General features: G+C 34.6%; 1 protein-coding gene across 1 annotated transcript in view; it reads left to right on the top strand.

The window, feature by feature from the left end:
• Window positions 1–296: 296 nt before the first annotated feature.
• LOC127835203 (uncharacterized) overlaps window positions 297–23,369 on the top strand; it is a 38,447-nt gene continuing 15,374 nt past the window's right edge. The window contains exon 1 of the mRNA XM_052361528.1: window positions 297–705. Coding sequence (XP_052217488.1) covers window positions 639–705 — 67 coding nt within the window. The 5' untranslated portion in view covers window positions 297–638. The remainder of the gene's footprint in view (window positions 706–23,369) is intronic.

Raw genomic sequence — 23,369 nt, 5'->3', positions numbered from 1 at the left:
GCTTATGTGAATCTCGTTTATCTCAGCTTATTCTGAACATGAATTTACAAACGTAATCATAATCCAAGACTCGTATGTATATTTCTATAGCAATCATGTAACATTATATAAATATCTTATTATAAGATTGACGGCAGACAAAAACTGGAGTCTTAGGTATTACAAAGAAAACGTAATTGTTACTTATTTAACTTCAGTCATCACACGTGTTCACCACACCGCGGCGTTGATGTTCTATAACGAAGTACTACTATAGTAATACCACGCATTCAATATCTCCACGCATTCACTATTTGGAGACGGTATGGTCGATTGGTAGGCTTTATATCGGAAAAACGCGCCTCGAGTCGATGTACTTTGCAATGGTCACAGTTTACTTCTACAGTTGTATACGTTAAGATTATTGTCTGTGAACGACTGACCTTTTATAGCAGAGCTCTTAATTTATACGCCATTTGGGAACAATCGAAGTGTCCAATTGCTATTGTGGTTTGATCGGATTTAAATATATCCAATTCAAATATTACCTGAAGTTAATTTACTGAGCTTGCTAATTTATTTTCAATTGACTGTAAACGTATATGTGCAACACGGATACTAATTGTAGAAATTAAGACATTATTAAATAATTGTGCAACATGGAATTCCGCAATTATTTCATATCGGAATTGATTTTATTGGTGGCATTATTTGCGCTGTGCAGAGGTGAGTTAAATTTTTATTTACCCACTATTTATTAATTGTATTCATGTCCCATTTTAATATTTAGCTTAAATGGATAATACATCTTTGTGTGGTTTTATGGTTTGCCTATGTATGCATTATAATCATTATTTTGAGGATCAAAACTCACTTATTGCAGTTGTCTGTGAAATATATTTTTGCTAATTGTAGATTCATTTGTAACAACTGCAGACTAAAATAGCTTTATTGAAATGAAGTTAAAAACACAGTGAATGAAAACAAAAGTTCATTATATAACGTGGCACAATTTGTAGTGCGATACTGATGTTGATTTTATGATGATGATGATGATGATGATGATGATGATGATGATGATGATGATGATGATGATGATGATGATGATGATGATGATGATGATGATGATGATGATGATGATGATGATCATGATGATGATGATCATGATGATGTTGATGATGATGATGATGATGATGATGATGGTGATGATTATGTCGTCGTTGTCGTCTTGGTCATCTTTATCATCATCATTATCATTATCATCATCATCATCATCCACTAAAACGAAATCATCAGACTCAATATTCAGTATTAAGAGTTCATTTCTATGTACACTCTTTTTTTACTTTCATGAAATAGTATGCATTTATGTTTTGTTTACGCGACCTTGACTTAAAATGTGCTCTGTCAACGCTATAAATTTAATGGAAAATAAAGAAAGCAGATTTTACGTAGTTTTTCATAATCATAAAGATTGGCCGTTGAAGTGATGGCTTTGTTTAATTTGTTAAAAATTGTCTTTTATGCGATTGGTCTAGTTTTAAAACGCGTGGGGAAAACAAAACAATCATTCACATACACACATGTACAATGTGCGGTATTTAAGTGTTTTATGAAAAATATGTTGATCTAATCTTGCTTTTTGCAACTTATGTTTGTATAGCTGCTTGCTTCATTGGACACGCTAGTGAACATAGATTTTTTTTATAAAGTGTAAAACGTTCTTGGCGTTTACTACGCTGTCAGTGGTATTGAAGTCGATATGAGGAATGTATTGTTACATATACCGATTGCCATTAAGTAAGAAACTCTTGTTTTCTATTTTATGTTTTCGTTGATGAAATTGTTGTTGATGATGGATGGTGCACCAATATTACTTGGCTCTGTTTGTAATCTTGTCGATGTAAACTGATTGCCAGATGCACGTGGAGGACGTTTACGGATAAACCTTATTATACCGAAGGCATGTAGTGTGGTCATTCGAATGTTGATATTCAATTTTCAATCTCTGAAGCTGGTATTTTAAACATTTCAAATCTTACCGAAAGCGTCCGTGTGAGATCGTCAGCGAATATGTCTATTAAGGTTTCAGTCCACTAAATCTCTGTGCATCCCTCGAAAGTAGTTCCTTTTTGTAGAGTCCATTTCTTCAACTGATTTAAGCGCGATTTAGCGATCTTGCACAAGTCTTTTGTGGTTCTTTCCGGTTCCATGTGTGTGTCCCGCAAAATTTTGGTGAATTGCATTGGTGACTTTTTTCGGGGGTTTATTTAAGTACTATGATTTTGTCGAAAGCCCACTGCCAAAACCCTGTTTTCCGAGGATGGTTTCATTTGTGTGAATGGGATTTTTTTAGAAGTTTCTTGATATGTCTTTTTAATCCAATGTTCTGAGATATATTAATCTTATTTTTTTTACTCGTCTTCCACAATCTGAAATAAATTAAAGACTCGAACAATGCCTTAAAATGTGACAACTTCATTATGCGATACTGTGGGAAATGGATTAAGTGTAAACAAACCTTGAACGTAATTTACAGTCGACAAGTTATACCAGACATTTTTTAAGCAAAAAATTATGCACTTAGTCATTCAGCGGAGCTTAGCTCCAGTGATTAATGCTACAGCTATAAGACTCCGTATTGTTACGTTTTCATGTTTCCCCATCGTTGGTGAAGTATTACGTTAGGCTGCGAAATCATGTTACTGGGCTACAGTGCAGATCGCATGTGTATATACCACTCTCACATAAGACATCGAAACGTTCCTTAGACTTTCTTAAATAATTATTATATATAAATACATGTTTGTGTGTACGCGGACCCTCGTTCAGCGCTTTGCTTTGCTTGTAAAATTGAAATATCTATTGTTTAATATGTCAATAACGATTTAATATAATAGCACTGGGGTAAAGGCCAGTGAATTTTAACAATCGACAGAATATTTTCAAAGATATGTTTAAATACGTTATAATAATTCTTTATTATGCAAATGTCTATAACGGTCTTCATGTGACCTAACAAACAATACACTGCCACCTTGATTATCATAAGACTTGACATACAACTAACTGTTACCGTTATTTGATAGCAGATGAGATCATATGTATATTCTATTACGAATATTTAAATAATTTATGCACTGTATAAAAGAGATGACGCACATACATGCATAAAATATTAAAAACATAAGATTTCTAGTGTATATTTTAAAAGCATGCTTACCCTTATTTTCGAGTGTGCTATTTTTCACAGATAATAATGTGCTCAAGACGATTCTTGTAATTGTTACGACATTAGACCAGTCATTTTAATACAACTATTAAGTCGCGTTTGAGCCATTGTTTTTTCAATGTCGGAAATAAGAGTCGCGTTCTGAAAAAACTGGGTTAAATGCATGTGCGTAAAGTGTCATCTCAGATAAGCCTGTGCAGTCCGCACCGGCCAATCAGGGACGACACTTTCCGCTTTTATGGTATTTAAGATTCAAGAAAGTCCCTCCTTACCGAAAATCAAGTTTAGACGGAAAGTGTCGTCCCTGATTAGTCTGTGCGGACTGCACAGGCTAATCTGGGACGACACTTTACGCACATGCATTAAGCCCAGTTTTCTCAGTACACGACTCATATAATTTTCCGGATCCAAAGGTTAAAAATGTATGAAAGTCTTTGACTCAGCGACAGCTGCATAGAATTTCAGTTTGCATTGACTAGACATCCTCGTTATTTGTACTAGTGTTTGTTTCGCCACAATTTAGTGGTTGTCTGATCTTTGGAGTGTCTTGTACAAGAAATCGTGTTTGATTATAAGGAAACTTATTTGATTTTCCTACCCTTTGTTAAGCATTATCTTACGGGTCTGCTTTTACGTTTTTTTTCTACAAATGCTTTAAATGTCGCTTCTTGAGTCAGTTATTGCCTTCCATGAGTGGGATATTGTTAAACTCACCACAATTGAGTTTTAATTTGATTGATATTCGGCGTGTCTTATACTAGAAATCGTGATTTATTAAAAGGAAACTTATCCGATTGTCCTAGGCTCTTTTAAGCATAATCGTTCAGGTCTACTTCAAACGTTTGGTTTCCACAACTGCTTTAAATGGCGCTTTTTTTAGATTTAAATTGTGTTAAAGGCGTAATCCATAGTATGAAATTGTTTAACTATTGCAACTGTCTATGAAATACACACACTTCAACAGCTCAAAGTGTTACTGGAAAAGTCTTTACCGCCGTGATTGCATCAAAGGAGAAAATAAAGGCTTCTTAAGTTGAGTCGCTTTAACTCATTCATGCGTAGTGGACTCTCTCTTCCTTCTAAATTGGATGCATTTATTTCCAAAATTAGGGATGTCTAGTATATTTTTTTCTATATTAAGACTATTTCTTACAGAAATTCCTTTAAGCAATCAGCGCAGACCCTGATGAGACGCCGCATTATGCGGCGTCTCATCTGGGTCTACGCTGTTTGCCAAGGCCTTTTTTTTCTAGACCTTTAGGCATAAATGATTTAAATTAAGAATATATACCCGTACATGCTCATGCATAATTTGAACAAACAATCGATTTATTATGTTGTCAGTATCCTTTAGGACTTTTTTGACTTCAGAAACAATAAATAACGAAACTCTTGTTATGCCTATACCGACAGTAATTCAATCTCTAAATGGATATGTTTAAACCGGCATGTAAAACACCTCAGACTTATGCATTATTGGCATTCATAACGCATAAAAAGATTATATTATGTCAAACCCAATATTGTTCCGCTTTGTTTTAAGGCATCGTTCTTTCTCATTGTGAGCCATAACCCAAATAATTGATCATTGTATACATGTCATACGAGGCCAGTCGTATAGAACGCCCGTCAATACTCGTTATCTATAGACTAACTTAAAGTTAAGATAGAAGAACATTACGTTCAGTGACACTAACGTCTTATGTTCAAGAGATAAAGGGTAATAGACAGATCATAGGTCACACTTCATTTAATGTCTGAAATTTGTCTTTTAGAAGTATAAAAACTGCGTCGTTGAAATATAAATATCATGGTTTGATGGTTATTTTATCATCATAATCATCATACATCATCATCATCATCATCATCAACACCACCACCGCCATCATCATCATCATCATCATCATCATCATCATCATCATCATCATCATCATCATCATCATCATCATCATCATCATCATCATCATCATCATCATCATCATCATCATCATCATCATCATCATCATCAACAACAACAACGACAACTACAACATCATCAACTACATCATCAACGTCACCCTATTCATTATCCTCAGCATATTAAGTGTAATAACCGTTATCAGCAAGAAGACAAACAAAAGCACAGTCATCATCATGAAAATCATCTATCGTCATAATTATCACATCTTACACAATGAAAATAATGGTCAAGGTATACATCTCTATAGGGTTATTTTATTACATAAATATGGTCTATGGATAGTGCATTAACAAACACTTGTTTAGGAACAAAATGTTTTAGGTTCACACTGTTATATTGGTTTGTGTTCAGTAGACATTGTGAAATTATCGCGATTTTGTTACCGCGTCGAGATTTCGCAGTTATTTACAACACATTTCACCGGGCTTTGTTCTGCCATTATCATCGCCTTTCATTAACTGTGAAAAGAAACAATGGTTTTTGTGAATTTGCGGAGTAGCATGATTAGCTCCAACAACGAAATAAAGACGCGAAACGATGATTTGTAATTCCTTTGTTTTCAGACGGTTTGAAAATTACATGAATGAAATATTTATTTCAAAAGCAGAAATGCTGTGTTACGTACTTGGCCAGTAAAAATAAGTAAACACTGTATGGTATGCTTATAATTGTTGCGTTTAAAAGGAATCTGTTACATTCCTATAAAATGGCCCTACTTAAAGGTTGTTAAAAGCAATTTTTCGAGCAACAAAAGTCAATTATATTTACACCATGGGCTGTTTATATAGTATTTTTCTTATAACGTCGTGTTAAGTTCATAGCTCATTGAATAGTTTTATTCACTTTGCATAATTGTATTTTGTTTGATGAACTATCACTTCATGTAGGGACTAACTATGTTGGATCAAACATGCGGAAACAAATATTAGCAATAAATACACGGTATCTAAAGGCAGTATATAGTTTTATTGATTAATAATATACAAGCCCTTATTCAAAACTAAATAACCGTGCGACATTAACGCCAGTTTTGCGTTTTGGTATGGGTATAGAACTATGCTGCAATGTTTTCAAATAACTTTCACTAAAGAGAAAAAAACACAAAATGAGTTTTACAACCGTTTTCAATAAGAATGTCCATGCGGAAACGAAATGCCCTTCAATAAAAATGCGTCTTAGAATACTTCAGAAAGAGGAATTGGCCTGCACAACCATTTATTGTGAATGACATTGAAATGAAAGCGGAGTTTTTACAAATATCTCATTTCAAATAATATTTATTTTATCGACATGTAATGATCGTTTTGATAATGGTATTTGTAATCGATTTAGTTTTGGTGTTAATAAAACAGCGCTTTAGAATTGTCAGTTTGCACACTTCTTTACCATCGGGTTCAAATGGGCGAATTATATTTTGTACATTTCTAAAAGCCGGAAACCAGTGATATTTGTATAAAGTAGAGGCATTATGTACACACCGATCTTTACTGACGCAGTGACGTTGACATCTATTTGTATGAAGGTAGCGGTGCAAGGGAGTAACAATTGCTGCGTTGTGCATAGTTATTGGTTCAGCGCGTTCACTTTCAAATAGTTAGAGCAGCTGCGCAATTTAAGAAGCGTCTAGAAAAAAGGACTTGGCAAACAGCGTAGACCCAGATGAGACGCCGCATGATGCGGCGTCTCACCAGGGCCTCCGCTGTTTGCTTAAAGGAATTTCTGTAAGAAATATTCTAAATATAGAAATAAATATACTAGACAACCCTAATTTTTGATATAAATTTATCCAATTTAGAAGGATGGGAGAGTCCACTAGGCATAAATGGGTTAAGACTTTTGGTTGTTCTAGATTTACAATAATTCGATCATATCAATCGCAAGTATGATCCCAAGACATGTTATTCAAATGGGAATCAGGGACGACACTTTCCGCCTTAATTGGATTTTTGCTAAGAAGATACTTCATTTAAACGAAAAATGTCATAAAAGCGTAAAGTGTCGTCCCTGATAAGCCTGTGCGGAATGCACAGGCTAATCTGGGACGACTATTTACGCACATACATTATGCCCAGTTTTCTCAGAACGCGACTCATATATAAACATAATAACTAATTATATTATTTTTTCTAATGATGCTGAAATAACACTTGTCCGGAATGATTCATTCATAGAAGTTCTATATTATCAAATGCTGGTCAGCATCCAAGAAAACATTTCAGTAGTTCTTACAGCAGTTTTGGAGTTCAATATGGCAGTCGTTTGTGTAATATCGTCCATGTTTTTCGAAAATCGCTGCAGTCAATTTTGGCGCGAATGTTTAAAAAATTAGCAAAATACTAGATCTACAGGATATTATATCATGGGTTGTTAACTTTTAAAGTGAAACTAAGTTGTCAATGTAAGCGTTTTAAGCGGTTTAAATACGATGCAGTGTTTGGTAACACGAATGAAACTGTAAATATTTACGTTGAACATAATTACGCTTAAGCTGTCGCAAATGACTTAACGTGATTTGAGCCTATGTTATCGTGGCAATAAACCCCAGATGTACAAACAAATACATTTACCCGCCCCTTCAAACGATACACTAAGCATACAAAATTAATGCGTTCAAATATTTGACACCTCTTAAGCTCTTGTTGTGGCACACCGTTGATACGATCACATGAAATTTGAACATTGTTTATCGATAATTACGAGGGAACTATATGTTAAAAAGGATATTAAATTATTTGGGCATTTAAAAATAGGTCGAATCCGAGAAAGGGCAGAATAATGTTTCTTATTTTTTTTTAAAACACAACACCAAACAAAATAAATTATTCGTCATCTTCTTCATCCTCGTCCTCTTCATCATTATAACTCCTATCATCATCATGATCATCAACATCTTCTTCGTTTCGATCATCATCGTCAGGTGCCGTTATGATAGTATGAAATGAGAATGATCATCATCAACAACAACAAAATCACAATCATCACCAACTTCATATTATCGTACATTCTCGTCTCTTAAAAGAGATGTACATTTTCACAATTCTCAAAGCGACCTAACCATACGATAGCATCGCTCAAGTTATTGTTTCTGACGTGTGCATTCAACACTTGAGATAACAATCCGTCGTTTTTGATAGACTTGAAGATACGCCTTTTGTTATATAGAATCTTTTGTTTCGACAGACCTGCTGGCTTTCTTTATTTTCTTTTACCTCATTAGTGTGGAGGTTTTCTTATGAATAGTTTTTTTCGCATTCACAGTTTGAAAGCCATTTATGTATCTGAAGTGTACTTTATGAAATTCAAAAATCACCAATCCCTGGGGCCGTATTCCAGTAGCTTCTTAAGTTTTCAATTAAGTTAAGAAATTTCTTAAATACATTTCTTAAGTTAAATTTGAAATTTCAAAAACAAAACATGAGACGCTTAGTATTTCTCTTTAAGAAATTCCTTTAAGAGTTAAAGTAAGTTAACTTAATTTTTAATATATGAGAAAAAAATACACAGAGTTAAGAAATTTATTAAGTTTATGAAGCTACCAGAATTTAACTTAAGTGACATCTTATGTTAAAAGAAACATTGGCGGAGAAAAGAAAAAATATTGCGCAATATTTCAACTTAAGTTATTTTTTACCTTAAGAAGCTACTGGAATACGGCCCCAGGACATTTGTGTCAACCATGCAAATAAAACTTTGTACTTCAAAAGTACGTCGTAACTTTCGGGGGGGGGGATATTTGACATTAAGTCATTGCTAAAATAATTGCTGCAAATAGGCTCCGTGCGTTTATCTTATTAAAATACTAGGCTTGAAATTGAAATATTTCATAAAAACTGTTATTAAATAACAGCCAATCGGCCATTCATAAATATTTCATACAACAACAACAGCTGCACAAAATGCTATTGTTATGGTAACCACCATGGTTTGGATTTTCCAGCTTTGTGAATAACGTTGTACAGGCGAACTCTATATGCCCGAACGCCGTAAACCATCATTTCCGACTATACCTGTATTTTTTTCTAAATCAGCATCGACAACTATTTAAACTAATGTCTAGACGCACCGACCCTCTTCCCTAAACTCCGACCCCATGGCAGCCTTTACAGCGATGCTATCTACCTCTGTCGAGATGCCGGTGCCATGAATTGTTGTTCCCTAATTGGGTGCCAAAAACGTCAAGGGAATTGTTCTAATGACTCTCGCATCTACGATGTACTGTTAGTGTCATAAATTGAGTCGTGTTCTGAGAAAACTGGGCTTAATGCATGTGCGTAAAGTGTCGTCCCAGATAAGCCTGTGCAGTACGCACGGGCTAATAAGGGACGACACTTTCCGCATTTATGACCTTTTTCGTTTCAATGAAGTCTCTTCTTAGCAAAAATCCAATTTAGGCGGAAAGTGTCGTCCCTGATTAGCCTGTGTGGACTGCACAGGCTAATCTGGGACGGCACTTTACGCACATGCATTAAGCCCAGTTTTCTCAGAACGCTACTCATATATTGTAATGTAAGGTATCATGAGCACTACTTATTACTGTTTACTTAGTTCCTAATCACACGGCCGTTTGATGTGTTTATAATAACATGATTAATGCTGACGATGTACTATGTCGGGTCGTAATATATTTCTGTTCTGATCTACTTGTTTCTGTTCATTTATATCAATCTTTGAACTGTCATTAATGTACGAGAGATTACAGTGTCGGAAATGCTTAATTCTTTATATCACGCAACAAGACGGTTTTCAGTACAAATAATAGGAAGCAGATTAATTCTGTTTAAATCCGTCAATTAAATCGTAATTAATTCGCTTCCCTTTAATGGTTAGTCCCCAAGGTGTCGAGTCGACAACAGCCCCCATTGATTGAAGACCAACAGTCACACGATGATGCGAGATGTCGTTTAGTAATAACAGCATTGCCGCCGCCGCAAATGAGCAAGGACGTTGTTAGATAAAATTAGTGTTGCGTAACCTACTCTTGACCGCGAGAGCGCCTGTCAATCTTGTAACCATGTTGCTTCGGAACATAACACTAACCCCGTGATGAAATTCACACCTGAGCAACGCGTGGGAGCAACAATCGAACAGCTGGGTTTTTTAACAATACAAACATCTCGCATTCTTTACCCGATTCAAGATCAGATAGTCGGGCATAATGAGGTTGGACATTTGAGTACCTCGGACAACATGCACCCAGTGTCCGCTCTGTCTCGATCTGAGAGGCTGAAGCGTTCATGAACAAAATTAGTTGTAGCCCGTTGAAAGGTTTCACACACCCCTGTCATTAATCATAAATCATCCTTAATGAGAAATAAGTTAAATGCTCATTTGTACGTTAGCCGCGCCCATCTGTAAGGCATCCGTCCGATGTTCCAAAACATGCCCGACCCATTGTTAAGTGTAATATTATCCTGTAGTTAGAGTGAACTACGTGAAGTCCAGTCCAGTAAAAATTGTAATTCATTCATAAGTCGGCATATGGGGAATCTGTTGAAAAGAAATTGCACACATTGCTACGCAAGTTGGGATGGATTCTATGAGTACTTTATTTGATTTGCCGTAATGCAATAAATATACAACATAAAACAATTTCACTACACTATTTTTTGCACATCTTTGACGCTTTGCGGTATTGTTGAATAATATGAGCCATTTTGTAGTTGATTCTTTTTTCTTTAAGAGGCAAATTACCATGTATCATTATCACTTTAGATGCCACAAAAGTGTCTTATTATGTGCATTTAAAAATAGCGCAGGATTCATTGCAATACCTATTTGTGATTACTGCACATTATTTCAGGAAAATCATTGTTTTTGTAAACGAATGGCCACTTTCTTTATTATATTTTTTACTTGGTATCATCGAATTTTATTTTCAGTCCATCACCCACACATAAAACGGTTAATACTATCTACCTAACTATCAACATAATAGGCAATTAAATGAATACCTTCAGTCGCTCAAACATGAATAACCCTTTAAACGTTTGTACAACGTCGGCAACAAAAACAGCAACAATAACAACAACATCTAAAACTACACCTACTACTAAAACTAATGCGCCTACTGTTGCTGCTGCTACAACGAGTACACTAATATTGCACCTACGTCTACTAGTACTACTACTAGTATTAAAACTACGTGTACTTCTTGTTCAACCTAGCAATAATGGGGGAGGTAAAGCAACACATCCACGGAAAACCTGCAACATACTTTTTCATTTAAATATTTTGTAGCCACAAAAGTCTCACATTTCACATCGTTGATTGGGACGTCGCAACAGTAGTTGCCCTTTCGACCTAAGACACCAGAAACACCAAAATATCTAAGAAGCAAAAAAAGAAGAACATCGAACATTAATGTCACAAAATGAAGAATCTTTGTATCAAACCTAACCCAAACAACTGGTTAAAATGTATCAGAAATAATTGCCCATGGCATATAGGGTTCCATTGTATCGGAAACTAGAAGGGTCTAGACTCGCCGCATCTGACACACACGCGCGGGCATTTTCTCCAACTTGTAAATAATGCATGAAATGCACGTCTGTGACAGTCAGGGCTTGCTAATAATGAACGCCGATTACAGGGTTACATTTTTCTGCCTTGTGTTTTTCTTTGTGAGAGTAAAGAATTGAAGGCTTATGCTCGATTTGATAGACTTTTTTCTCGACGATAACATTTTTTGTAGCAATTGTGCTCTTCCAGATATTTGCACAAACAGAGACACATTTTCGCGCAGCAACATGCACTTGAATCGAAAGTTAACTGACGGAGCTTTGTGGCGGCCTTAGTCAAGTATATGACTAATTTGTTAGTTATAGTTCTTTTTACCTGCAATACAATCAAAATATAGAACACAGACGATTTGTTCCCTTTGCCTGTAGTATGTGATTTATCGTCTGCCTTTAAATTCGTACCCCAGAAATGTGCTTACATGTTTGCGCAACAGCCAACAGTCAAGGTCAGATGATTTGATGGCTGTTTTCTTTCCGTGATTCGGAATTTGTGGCATAGTAGGATGTAGCATTAAATCTGCAAGACCCTTAAAAACACAAGTTCCGGTCCCGCTCTGTTAAAAAACGTAAGCCGTAAACAGTGCGAGTATTATATTATTTTATTTTGATTTAACATGGTCTTTGCATAGATCGCGTGCTTATGAATTCTGCAATAATTTTGAAAATGTCGCCTCGTTTTTGTATCCATACTCCTGAAGTTATACTTTCTGTGTTTCATTTGATAAGCAGTATAATGCTTATTTGAATAAGTATTCCTTCATGACTACCGATATACTATATCTGTCTTTGTTACGGTAACCCTTTGCACACAATTATCATGATTATTAATCTTATTATTTGAAAATACCAGTGCTTATAATTTGTTGTCGTCTTTGTAAATCATGACTTGTCTAGAAATAATTACAGTTTAAACCTTTGACTTTTACTAGACTGCCGTATCACAAAATATGAAACCCCGTTGTGTACTCCGCTATTTGCTTGTATTCGAAAAGAGAGCATTCTCTAATTGTAATTCGAACGTTCAAACAGATTTACCAGCTAAACCACAGTCCGTCGGGGAAACCGTTTGGAAATAATTGCTGCCATAATGACAGGCAGATTCACTCTAGTAAATTATTCCTTTGATCGCAGGATTAACAGAGATATTAAGTGCTCAATAACAGAGCTAAAACTTGATACACTCTGTCGATTATTTCGGTACTTTGTAATATATAAGCACATATTTGCGCGTTGTACTTGTTTATTTAAAATGGTGTGCGCAAAACAAATGTTTGTTATGATAATGTATTGACGTAATTTGTCTGACTAACAGTCCAAATAGATGAAATGACGACAAAAGGTAAATAAAGGGCTCGTAAAAAGTTTAGTGTTGTAGCCAACAACAAAAAAGAAAAAGCTAGATAACTTATTTAAAAGGTGCAATGAAAATGAATTGACTTGGTGTAAGAGCCCGGTAATAAAAGCTATTTATGCCCAGCTCGATTCGATCGAAAGCCCACGGTTTTTTTGAAACGCCCTCGAGTCCAATATATTCTGGATAGAACACATATTTGGTGCCTTTGGGGAGATCTAAAGAACGCTCCCACAGTGGGGATCAAACCCGATACCTCCTGATCTCTAGACGGAAACCATGTCCACTTTGTCTTTGCAACCACAATATTGATTGATCAGTCGTTTCTGTGACGATTGTAATTCAAAGCAGGCGAACAACTCATACATGACACCACCGCGCTATTATAATGATTATCGTATGCAAAGATTATATAACCATGAAAAATGCAAAAACATCGGTAGTCAATAAGTGAATACATATTCAAATAAGCATACTTTTGCTAATCAGAATGACACATGGAGCGTTCTATGGAAAGTAAACATTTTTTCAGGTGATATATAGATACGAAAACAAGGCAACATTTTCAAAATTGTTGCTGACTGTATAAATGCATGGAAAATGCAGAGACCATGCTATGCTACAAATGCAGATGCACGAAAAGAAAACAGCCATTACGCCATCAGACGTTTGATGATGGATTTTGAGCAATGTAAGCACAATGCAGGGATACGAGAGTAACCGCAGAAAATCACATACACTATGCAATATTTCATGTGTGTCACGGTAAACACGAAATTATGTCGTATATTTTGAATGTATTTCAGGTAAATGCAACTAGAACTTTGTGTACAATATGTGACTAAAACCTCCGCAAAACTTTGTTCAAATGCAAATTATACATAGATGTTTGTATCTCTGAGATGTTTAAGTGTCTAGCACATCTACAATTCATGATGGTGACATATTTGAAGTTTCAATTTTAATAGTTGTTTGGAAAAATTCGCCCGCAAACTTGTAACGGTTTATGCGGAAAGACCGACGGGTCGACCGACAAACCGAAAGAGTGACACCAGAATACCGTTTTCCACCAGGGACATTACTGTTCCCATTTAATGCTTTTAGCTTTTGTTTCGAGTGCATTTTGCTTTGTTAAAAGTCCAGAGTGTACTCTGTGCAAATACCTTACAAAAATTGCTTCCAAACGTTTGTGTCGAGAAAAAGGTCTATCACTTCGATTATAAGTCGGCAATGCTCAAACCTCATAAAGAACAATACATGGCAGAAAGCATGTTACCATGTAAATATCGTCCATTATTTACCAATCCTTTCTGTCACAGACTCACATTTCATGCATTATTTACAAGTTGAAGAAAATGCTTAGTGTAAGACCCCTCTAGATCCCGATAGAATGGAACCCCTATACGCCATTTGTATTTATTTCTGATAAATCTGAGTCAGCTGGTTTGGTTATGATTTTTACGAAGATTGTGATTTTTTACATGCATATTTGAAATGTTTCCTTTAATGTACAAACAAAGTGGACGGTGGTCAACGACAGATGACTTTTTAATATTCATAAGTCGACATGTGCAGCCATATTGAATTTCACGCTAATTACCAAATAATCCAATAATATATACACAAGAAAATCCGGCTTACGTTGACTAAGTACATTAAATGTTATTAAGAAGCCATATTGCGTTGCATTTTTCAATTAGCGAATACCCTTTTATAATTCATGCATGATTATAAATGTCCAATATGTTTGCTGTAATATTGCAGCAGCTAGGATATCGGTTTTACGTATGCGCGCAACATGTAATAAGAAAGAGAATGGGATAGGAAATACAGAATCTACGAATGAATTCATCCAGTTTCTTTAGGTCCTTTTACATTCTGTTTCTTATTACATGTTGCATGCGTGCGTGCAACCGTTAGGTGAAGATGCTGCAATATTGCAGCAAACATATTGGCAATGGTTAATCGTGCTTGAATTATTAACGGTACTCGATAGTTTAACGATGCAACGTGATGTGGCTTCTTTATTACATTTAAAGTGCTTATTCAACATTAGCAAGATTTTCTTTCGTAAAATTATTGGATTATTTGGTGATTAGCGTAAAAGTAATTTAGTTTGCACAGATCGGTTTATGAATATTAAAAGGGAACTTTATACGAGAAAATGTCTACGCTATTTGAACGCACACCCTTATACTGGCGATATACTTGCGGAAACAATAAACACGGAAATATAATAGTAGTTACGCGGTAGAGTTTTCTTTTACGATGATAATGATGATACTGCGACTGCTGCTGCTGCTGATGCTGTTATCAAATTTTGAATATAAGCAGAATATGGGTAGTAGTCGCAGCAACAGTACATGTATATATATATATTTGGAATATAAAAAAAAATACAAATGTAGTAAAATAGTAGTGATTTTGTGTAGCGATACAGTACTATTTATTAAAGCCTCCTTTATCAATTTCACCATTATCATCAATAATCAACTTCGCCACTTCAGATTTGACCCACCTGTCCCATTACATAACCTAGCTAGTGTCGTACCAAAGTTTATTCGGCATGAAGTAAGAGACTCACGCATTATTCGGACAATGGGTGGTGAATGCTTTTGTTATGCTTACGCAATATTGTTCATACACCAAGGAATAAGTGTTCGAAAGCAACAGATGTTTTTAAAGAACCCATTGAAGGCTTTTAGTGATAATTAATTTGCGAACACAATGAAAGTCCTTGACATTATTGATTTTGAATATTATATCGTTTATTCACATTGTTTATATGTATTTTACACCTTCAGTCTATAACTTAATAGTTATATTGGACCTTGAATATACCCGACAAGCCAATACAGGAATACATTTCGGGGTTTATAGGCTTGTTAGTTTTTAGCCTCCTAAGTTAAAATTAGATCACGCTGCACCAATGTCCGGATTGACAATAATGCAGACCGAAGACTTCTGTCAAAGATATACACAAAACAGCTGTATTAAGAAAATCACTATGAATATGAAGCACATATCCTCTAATTCCATGGTAAAAAAGCTGCTGCTACAAACACAATGAAGCAATTAAAAGCTCGCCGTTGTTTCGCTTTTTTCCCATATACCCGGTTACACATGTTATGTAATCTATTACCTAGTAATCGTTTACGTGTGTCCTTTCAATTTTTTGGCTGATACATTTATAACGCTAGCTTAACAAATTACTTCAACTTGCTACATTGCGCTCTGTCTTGCATCGGTTACATATACCTGGCGAAGCATTTGAGCTATTCGTGCCCTTTGTTTTTGGCAAGTTAATGGTAATAACATGCGTCGAAAGGCGTTTTATTCTCCACGTTGCATGAAGTTAATGACTGCAGCTTCGTAATAGACTTTTCTGTTATCAAGTGGATGGGTCTGGGGTTTATCGAGCATTTCTTCAAAAACACGGAAATATGCTGAGTAGTGAAGAGAATAAGACTATGGCAACGAATATTCGAATATTGTATTATTCGAATACGAATTCACGTTAAATACTTTTTAAGCATATTAATTATATTAGTTTTATTATTACCAACACTTAAAACCGCATATGGATATTAAGTTTACAGGATAGTTTTCAAGGGGTGTACTTTTCATTTTGCCTTTCCGGTCTGTAGAAATGAAAAAAAGCCAACACAAGAGTATCTTGGTAAACAAAATATGTATACTGTCCGAAGCACATGAGCTTTTATTGCATACATATAAATACACCATTATAAATATATCATTGGTGTACGTTCTCAATATGAAAGCATTGGAGATGCATTATAAGTTATGAAAATAAGCCTTACTAATAAGGCGTACCTTGATAACAAACGACGACGTACTGCACTTGTTCATGTATACAATAATATATGTTAAAAACAAAAACAAAAAGATTTTGCAATCCACAATAGCAAAAGCCTGTATTGTATGTACACGTTTGTAATGGCAAACAGAACTCGTATTGATATCCTACGTTTGTAACATTAAGCCAACCTGGTTTCCATATTAGAATAATCGTCCCCTATTTATGGGACATGTTCATGCAGCCAAGTAACACAGTGCTAAATGCACAACTGTTAGCATTTTTAGAATTAATGACGTCTCGATTACCATAACCTCTATATGATTTTAACGTTGACAAAAAAGCATACTCATTATGCAGAGGAGGCAACTGCCTGTTAGCCTCGCGACTTTTAAGGGCCCATGAGAAAGTGTTAAATGCGTAAATATACATATTTCAGTGATTGTTTTCGTAAATGCGTAAATATACAGACTTCAGTGATTGTTTTCGTAATCTATTAGCATTTTTATTATGTCGTTTTGGCAATACGGTATTATACTGACATTTTATACCTGTAAAAGGACATTGTCACAGTTTATATCTTGCTAGCCATGGCACTGGTAGGCGAATCTAAACGAGTCAAATCGACTGGGCACTGAGGTTCTAGTAATCATTAGGCCGACAAGATGCATGGGTAACACAATTTGTACTGCCTTTGGGCTTCCGCGGTGTTAATGTGGCACTGATTGCATGTTACAAAATTATTCATATAAAAAAAACGATTGATTAATACTTAAAAACAATATTAAACATACACACTTTTCTTATTCAACATGCTTTAAATGTAATAACAGTAACATCTTAAATAAATTGCATCCGTTATTAAATACAACATTATAATTATTATGCCGTTTGTAAACAGTTGAAACACCTTTGTGCTTCGAAAATGATGGATATAGTAAACTTAGCTCTAAGTGGGACATAGCGTGTAACAAAACACTGGTATTATTTGCCTTCAATGAGCTTCAAACCCACTTTCAGGGGATTTCGAGAGCTTTATAAACATCGTTAAGATATCCAAGAGGCGCTTTATGTTATTGGTGTCATAAGTCGAAGTAAATCCTTATTATTATCATGATTCGTGCCCGCTGTTTATCAATGTGACCTGACGTATTTGAGTAATTTAGATAAATTTAAGTCCTTATGAACCCTCCGAGTTTGACTGTAACGTATAGATGAAATGTTTCTACTGTCGCTGTTCGTATTTTCTTAAGTAAGGTGAGCTGAAAGTACCACATGTTTTTTATGTTGTCATTATTGACGCATAAATCACGTATATATCAAACAATTGACCACACTTGTGAACTTATATCATACTTAGATTTGTTTAAATTAATATTGAGTGTGTTTTCATAATTGTATTGCCGAAATCCTACACACTTACATTTTGATATTGAACAATTTGCATCAAAATACAAATGTTTAAGTTTTAATGCTTGTCTTCAAAAAGACAGTGCACAAATCTCAGTGTTTTCTTTTTTTTAAATAATTGTAGTGATGCTGGCTTAGCATGTTTGATTGTATCCAAGAGCATATGAACCTGTGCTGCTGTATTTTATTTTGAAATGTAATGCACAGTAGCACTTGTTAAGGCTGTTCATAACAGAAATATAAATGATGTAGGAGTATTCAATGCGGACTCGAATTTGAGAATATTGATTTCATGCCTTATTTGTTAATATCATTGATATTACCATATTTGCACCAGCATGAGGTACAATAGTAGAAGGCACGAAGTAAAGATTACATGATCAGCATTATGAAATGTTAACAGTATATTAATTGATCCCTCAGCATAGTTACAGTATAAAACTTAACAATTTGACGCCATTACAAGATAAAACCAATTGAATTTTATATTAATAACTCAAATACTAAATAATGTGATAATATAACGATAACGACTCAGTGGGCTTCTTAAATTGTGACTGGACGAGAAATCGCCGTTTTACCTCGGATATACTGTTTAATTAGCAACAGAAGAAATTAATCGCGTAATAATATCTCTTATTTGCGCAATAACTATAAACAGCAGAAAAACACCAACAACAAGTAATGGTCGAAAGACTTTGATATCATATAGGTGTAATATTAAAGTGTGAATTGATTAGGAATAGCATAGAAGCAATACTGCTTGGTCGGGTATAGGGTTTGATCGTGTGTCATATTGGTCTATCATATCTAAGGGATTTAGACATATTAAAAAGGAGCAATTGCTGAAAAGGGGCAGAGTGAGATGTTAAATAAAAAACTCTTTAGATGGTGAAATGTGTAAATTGTTAGTGACCTTATGATGCTTTCGCAACTAATGTATTCAAGCATCCACATGGCATTCATACCATGAAGTATGTTCCTTATTTAAAATAATAAGCTGCTAATATCAAGTAATATTGCATGTTTCTATAAATAATCGTCAATAGCCAAACCTTTGGTGTTTTTACTAAAGCACAGACACATTTAAAACATACAAAAAGGGTGGAACATATTTGTGAAGGTACTGGCATAACAATGAAGAACCCGCCGTCCCATTCTGCTTTAGCTAAATACTTACCTATATAGATTTTTTTTTGAAACTTCAACTGATTCACGCAAAACTATTAATATGTTTGCGGGACTGAATCGCTGGAAATACAGCTCTATTTTTGTTTGGCTCCAAACAAGGCAAGTAAGGTGTAGTTTACATAAAATATTATTGCAGGAACAAACTATTTACATAAAAACATCAGCAAATATATTAAACTTTAGGAACTAAATAATTATAACAAATCAATACAAACATGACTTTTTCATTTAAACTTAAAAAATAATACGTTGGATCCTATTGATAGAGCGAATAGAATGTATCTTAATAAAAAATAGTAACGCAAAGTTATAATTACGATTTATGATAACAATATCATCGAAGGTCAACCAAGGCGAGCCAAAGTATGGTTACTTTTTGGCAATTTTATTACATCACCATGTGTGCAATATTTCGATATAATATCATGTAGTTGGACGATCTGTATACGACCCTTTTACTTTGATCGTTCAACCATGAAACTCTTGTCATCAAAATACACGACGGTCATAAAAGAATAATATTAAAATTAGTGCTGAACATTTATTATCACATTAACACATTTAGAGCAAGTTAACTAGTTTCTAAAGACATAATAAAAGACGATGAATAAATAACATAATAGTTTATTGACGCTTCCTTACCATTACGACTCTGCAAATTATTTCTCGATTTCATTTTGCCTAATAGATTTGCATATGCAATTTACTTTGGTATACATTTTCTTTTAATGTGATACATAACATTTTTGTTGCAGCTGCAGGATACGGATAATAAAAAGATGACACGTTAGAAATTTTGCGCACATATTTATTCAACTTGTTCATTTAAATGTTGAAAGCTTGAAACGATTCAGTTTGGTTCGACTGCCATTGCAATCATTATTGATAATCGAAATGTCGAATTCTGATTTGAGTTTCGTTACTTTATGTGTTGGTTGTTCGAATATTAAATATTATTCGTAGACAGTGATAAAACTAATCATTAAACTATATCTAATCATTAAACCCGGGTTTTTCCCTTCAGGATACACAGTATAATTCACACATCAATATAAAAGAACATATAATCAATATTTGTTTAAATAAAAATAATAAATCGAATGCACAAAATTAATATGATAACTCGAATATATGTATGCATATGCATATGTATAAAACCTAAATAAATAAAATAACAGAACTGTAAAAATGATTTCATAACTGCCAATATTCAACGAAATTAATAGATATAAACAAAACAGTTGATGTTTTGTGGGCGAATCAGATACTGTTGCCATGCAGTACGGGTCGACTTAGAATTAATGTGCGTTTAAATGATTTGGTAATATACTTAAAACAGCAATTATTTTAAAGTGTTTATTTGTTATGTAAGTAAAAAGGACTCATAGTTAAATAATATTGAATATTATGAATGTAATGTTATGAATGTTAAAATAATAAAATAGTTGCAATTAAGAAACTAACAACAGAACCAAAATTGAACTTATCATTTCTGTTGGCAGAAAATACTGGTTAAAGTAATTTTTAACGGTGCTGTCTCGCGTATAAACATGTTAAAAGGTGTTTGTACATGAAATGTTAACTAGGAGCGTAATCGTTATGTAATTGATGGAATCACTTAAGGAACAATTACCATGTTAAAAAGGCTGGTAGCACGAAACTTGAGGTCTTCAGTGGCTAGTTTAACGAGATCCTCTTCCCATTGCATTTGACTGTGAAACTGAAGTCGAAGAAAGGACTTTGTATCGCTATGTCTCAGATTAGTCATAAATAAAGTCAACTCAAGGGGCTAGAAATGTGACGTTTTTTAACAGCGAATCTGTGAAGTACTCGGAAAAGATTTATGCGGACAACATTTACATTTGACAAAGTGTCACGTGCCCTAGCTCTACAGGGAACAATATTGCTTAGAGCGAATAAAGCCCGGCAATAAGATTGGTATCAAGGGAACCAGGCAATCGAATAAAAACCCGAGAGCGACAATTATGCTCGTGCGTTTTTTCCTTAGTGCTTTGTACATGTGCACTGCAATAAATCAGAAGTTGCAATCAATTAAAACCACAACCATTACCACCACCTCCGTAATACTTATCTTAATGATGATCGTCATCAGCGTCATCGCCACCACAACAACCACAGCGACTATCACCATGATCACCCAAATAATCATCACCAGAAGCAGAAACATTAGCATTAACATCTTTATATTTATTGTTATCATCATAAATACATCATCTTCTTCTTTTTCTTTTGTGTTGTACTCATCTTCGTCGTTATCGTCATCATCGTCGTCATCAAGTAAGAATGTTATGTTTATGAAAATAATAATCATTTTGTAACACATTTATCAAGGTGTAATCGGCATTGCTTCAGTTGCCATTTCGAGAAGTCCAGACAAATTATAATCTTTCATGGCACTTTTTAACTTTTTTCTAATCCAAATATCTAGCGTTCATTTGGCAAATATCTCTTTTCGATCAAGCCGGCTTTCCGTCGCGTTAGTAAATTATTCACTGCTTTTAGATCCCTGATCAACATATGGTCTGCTTACGGTCCGTGTCGTTTATTCCCCGGGGCAGTACTTCTATACCTGGTTTTGTCGGAATAAAAGATAATGGAAGAGTATTTTTCGTGCAATACTCGCATTGTGTACAACATTAGAACATCATAGTAAAACGCTAGCTAAGCCTGGCATTACCCACATGTAGCAATATTGCTTTAGGCTGATTGTTTTTGTTCGTGTGTACATGTAAGTTTTTCAAGAGAACATGTTGTTTTTAAAGAACCTTTTCATACTTTGATATATCGGATAATTTACTTTAATCATCATGTTAAAATATTGGTGTTTTGAAAATCGCTTCGCATGTTTTTCCAGAAAATACGCGTAATAATCATGTAAACATATGCTGACTGTTTGTTTACCTGAAAGACATTTTCGTCATTGGGATAATTATAAACATTATAAACAAGTTATTTAAGTAATAAATAATTTACAGTATTATAAGTAATTATAACTAATAATTAACTGCCCAAAAATCAATTCTGTCAAGGGCATTGTACGTTTGTTTATGACATTTCCATTTCAGTACATAGTCATCGCAAACGTTTGGACTTCTTTTAGTTCTTGAAAATACACTGCTGAGACCATTATAGGAATGAAAAGGCCTACAAGCCTGTTTAGTCTTACCTTGTTACAGTTTCTAAATTTGCATAAGATCATTAAACTCATTCGATTTGGTATTAATTGAATCGAAACATTTGATGTAACACTAATTCCACATTTATATCAATAAAAAAGTTATTTTCCAACGCAATAAGTCACGGTGATACGGTCTTAATGGCGTCAGGTCCTCTTGATTAGCTATTGATTTCCGAATTATATACAATCATAAGGCTACAAGCTACTAATTTGCGAATCATACGCTGCAAAGTTGTTCCTGTGAGAAAGACTGTTATTATGCTTACTTAAGGCTTATTTTAAAAACAGAAATCTGAGCGCGTGTTTAACTCCAAGTTCGTGTTCTTTAACAAACCAACTTAATTTAAGAAAATGGTTATGTTACCAGGTTTAGTGAGCTTGCATCTTTCAATTTTTATACAATTATATCAGAGTATTGATGTCGTTATCATGAACATTTAAATACCCCCCACAAAACATGTTTAACTTCTCGGTGTAAACATCTATTAATATATAATATATGTCAGAATGTACATGCAAAATACAACATATCGTCCTAAACATTTACTGTTATTAACTCTTTTGGTGATAAAATGTTTCCCAATCAATTAAATGCGAAGAGAATACATACTAATAAACCAAAAATAAAGAGACTTTCGCACTGTTCACAACTAGCTTGCTATTTTGATGGCCCCTTTGGGCCCCTAATCCCGCCGACGGATCCCTGCGGTAT

The sequence above is a fragment of the Dreissena polymorpha genome, chromosome 6 (assembly GCF_020536995.1).
Source record: "Dreissena polymorpha isolate Duluth1 chromosome 6, UMN_Dpol_1.0, whole genome shotgun sequence".
Lineage (NCBI taxonomy): Eukaryota > Metazoa > Mollusca > Bivalvia > Myida > Dreissenidae > Dreissena > Dreissena polymorpha.
The sequence above is the reverse complement of the archived record's forward strand: the minus strand, read 5'-3'. Positions and strand labels throughout refer to the sequence as shown.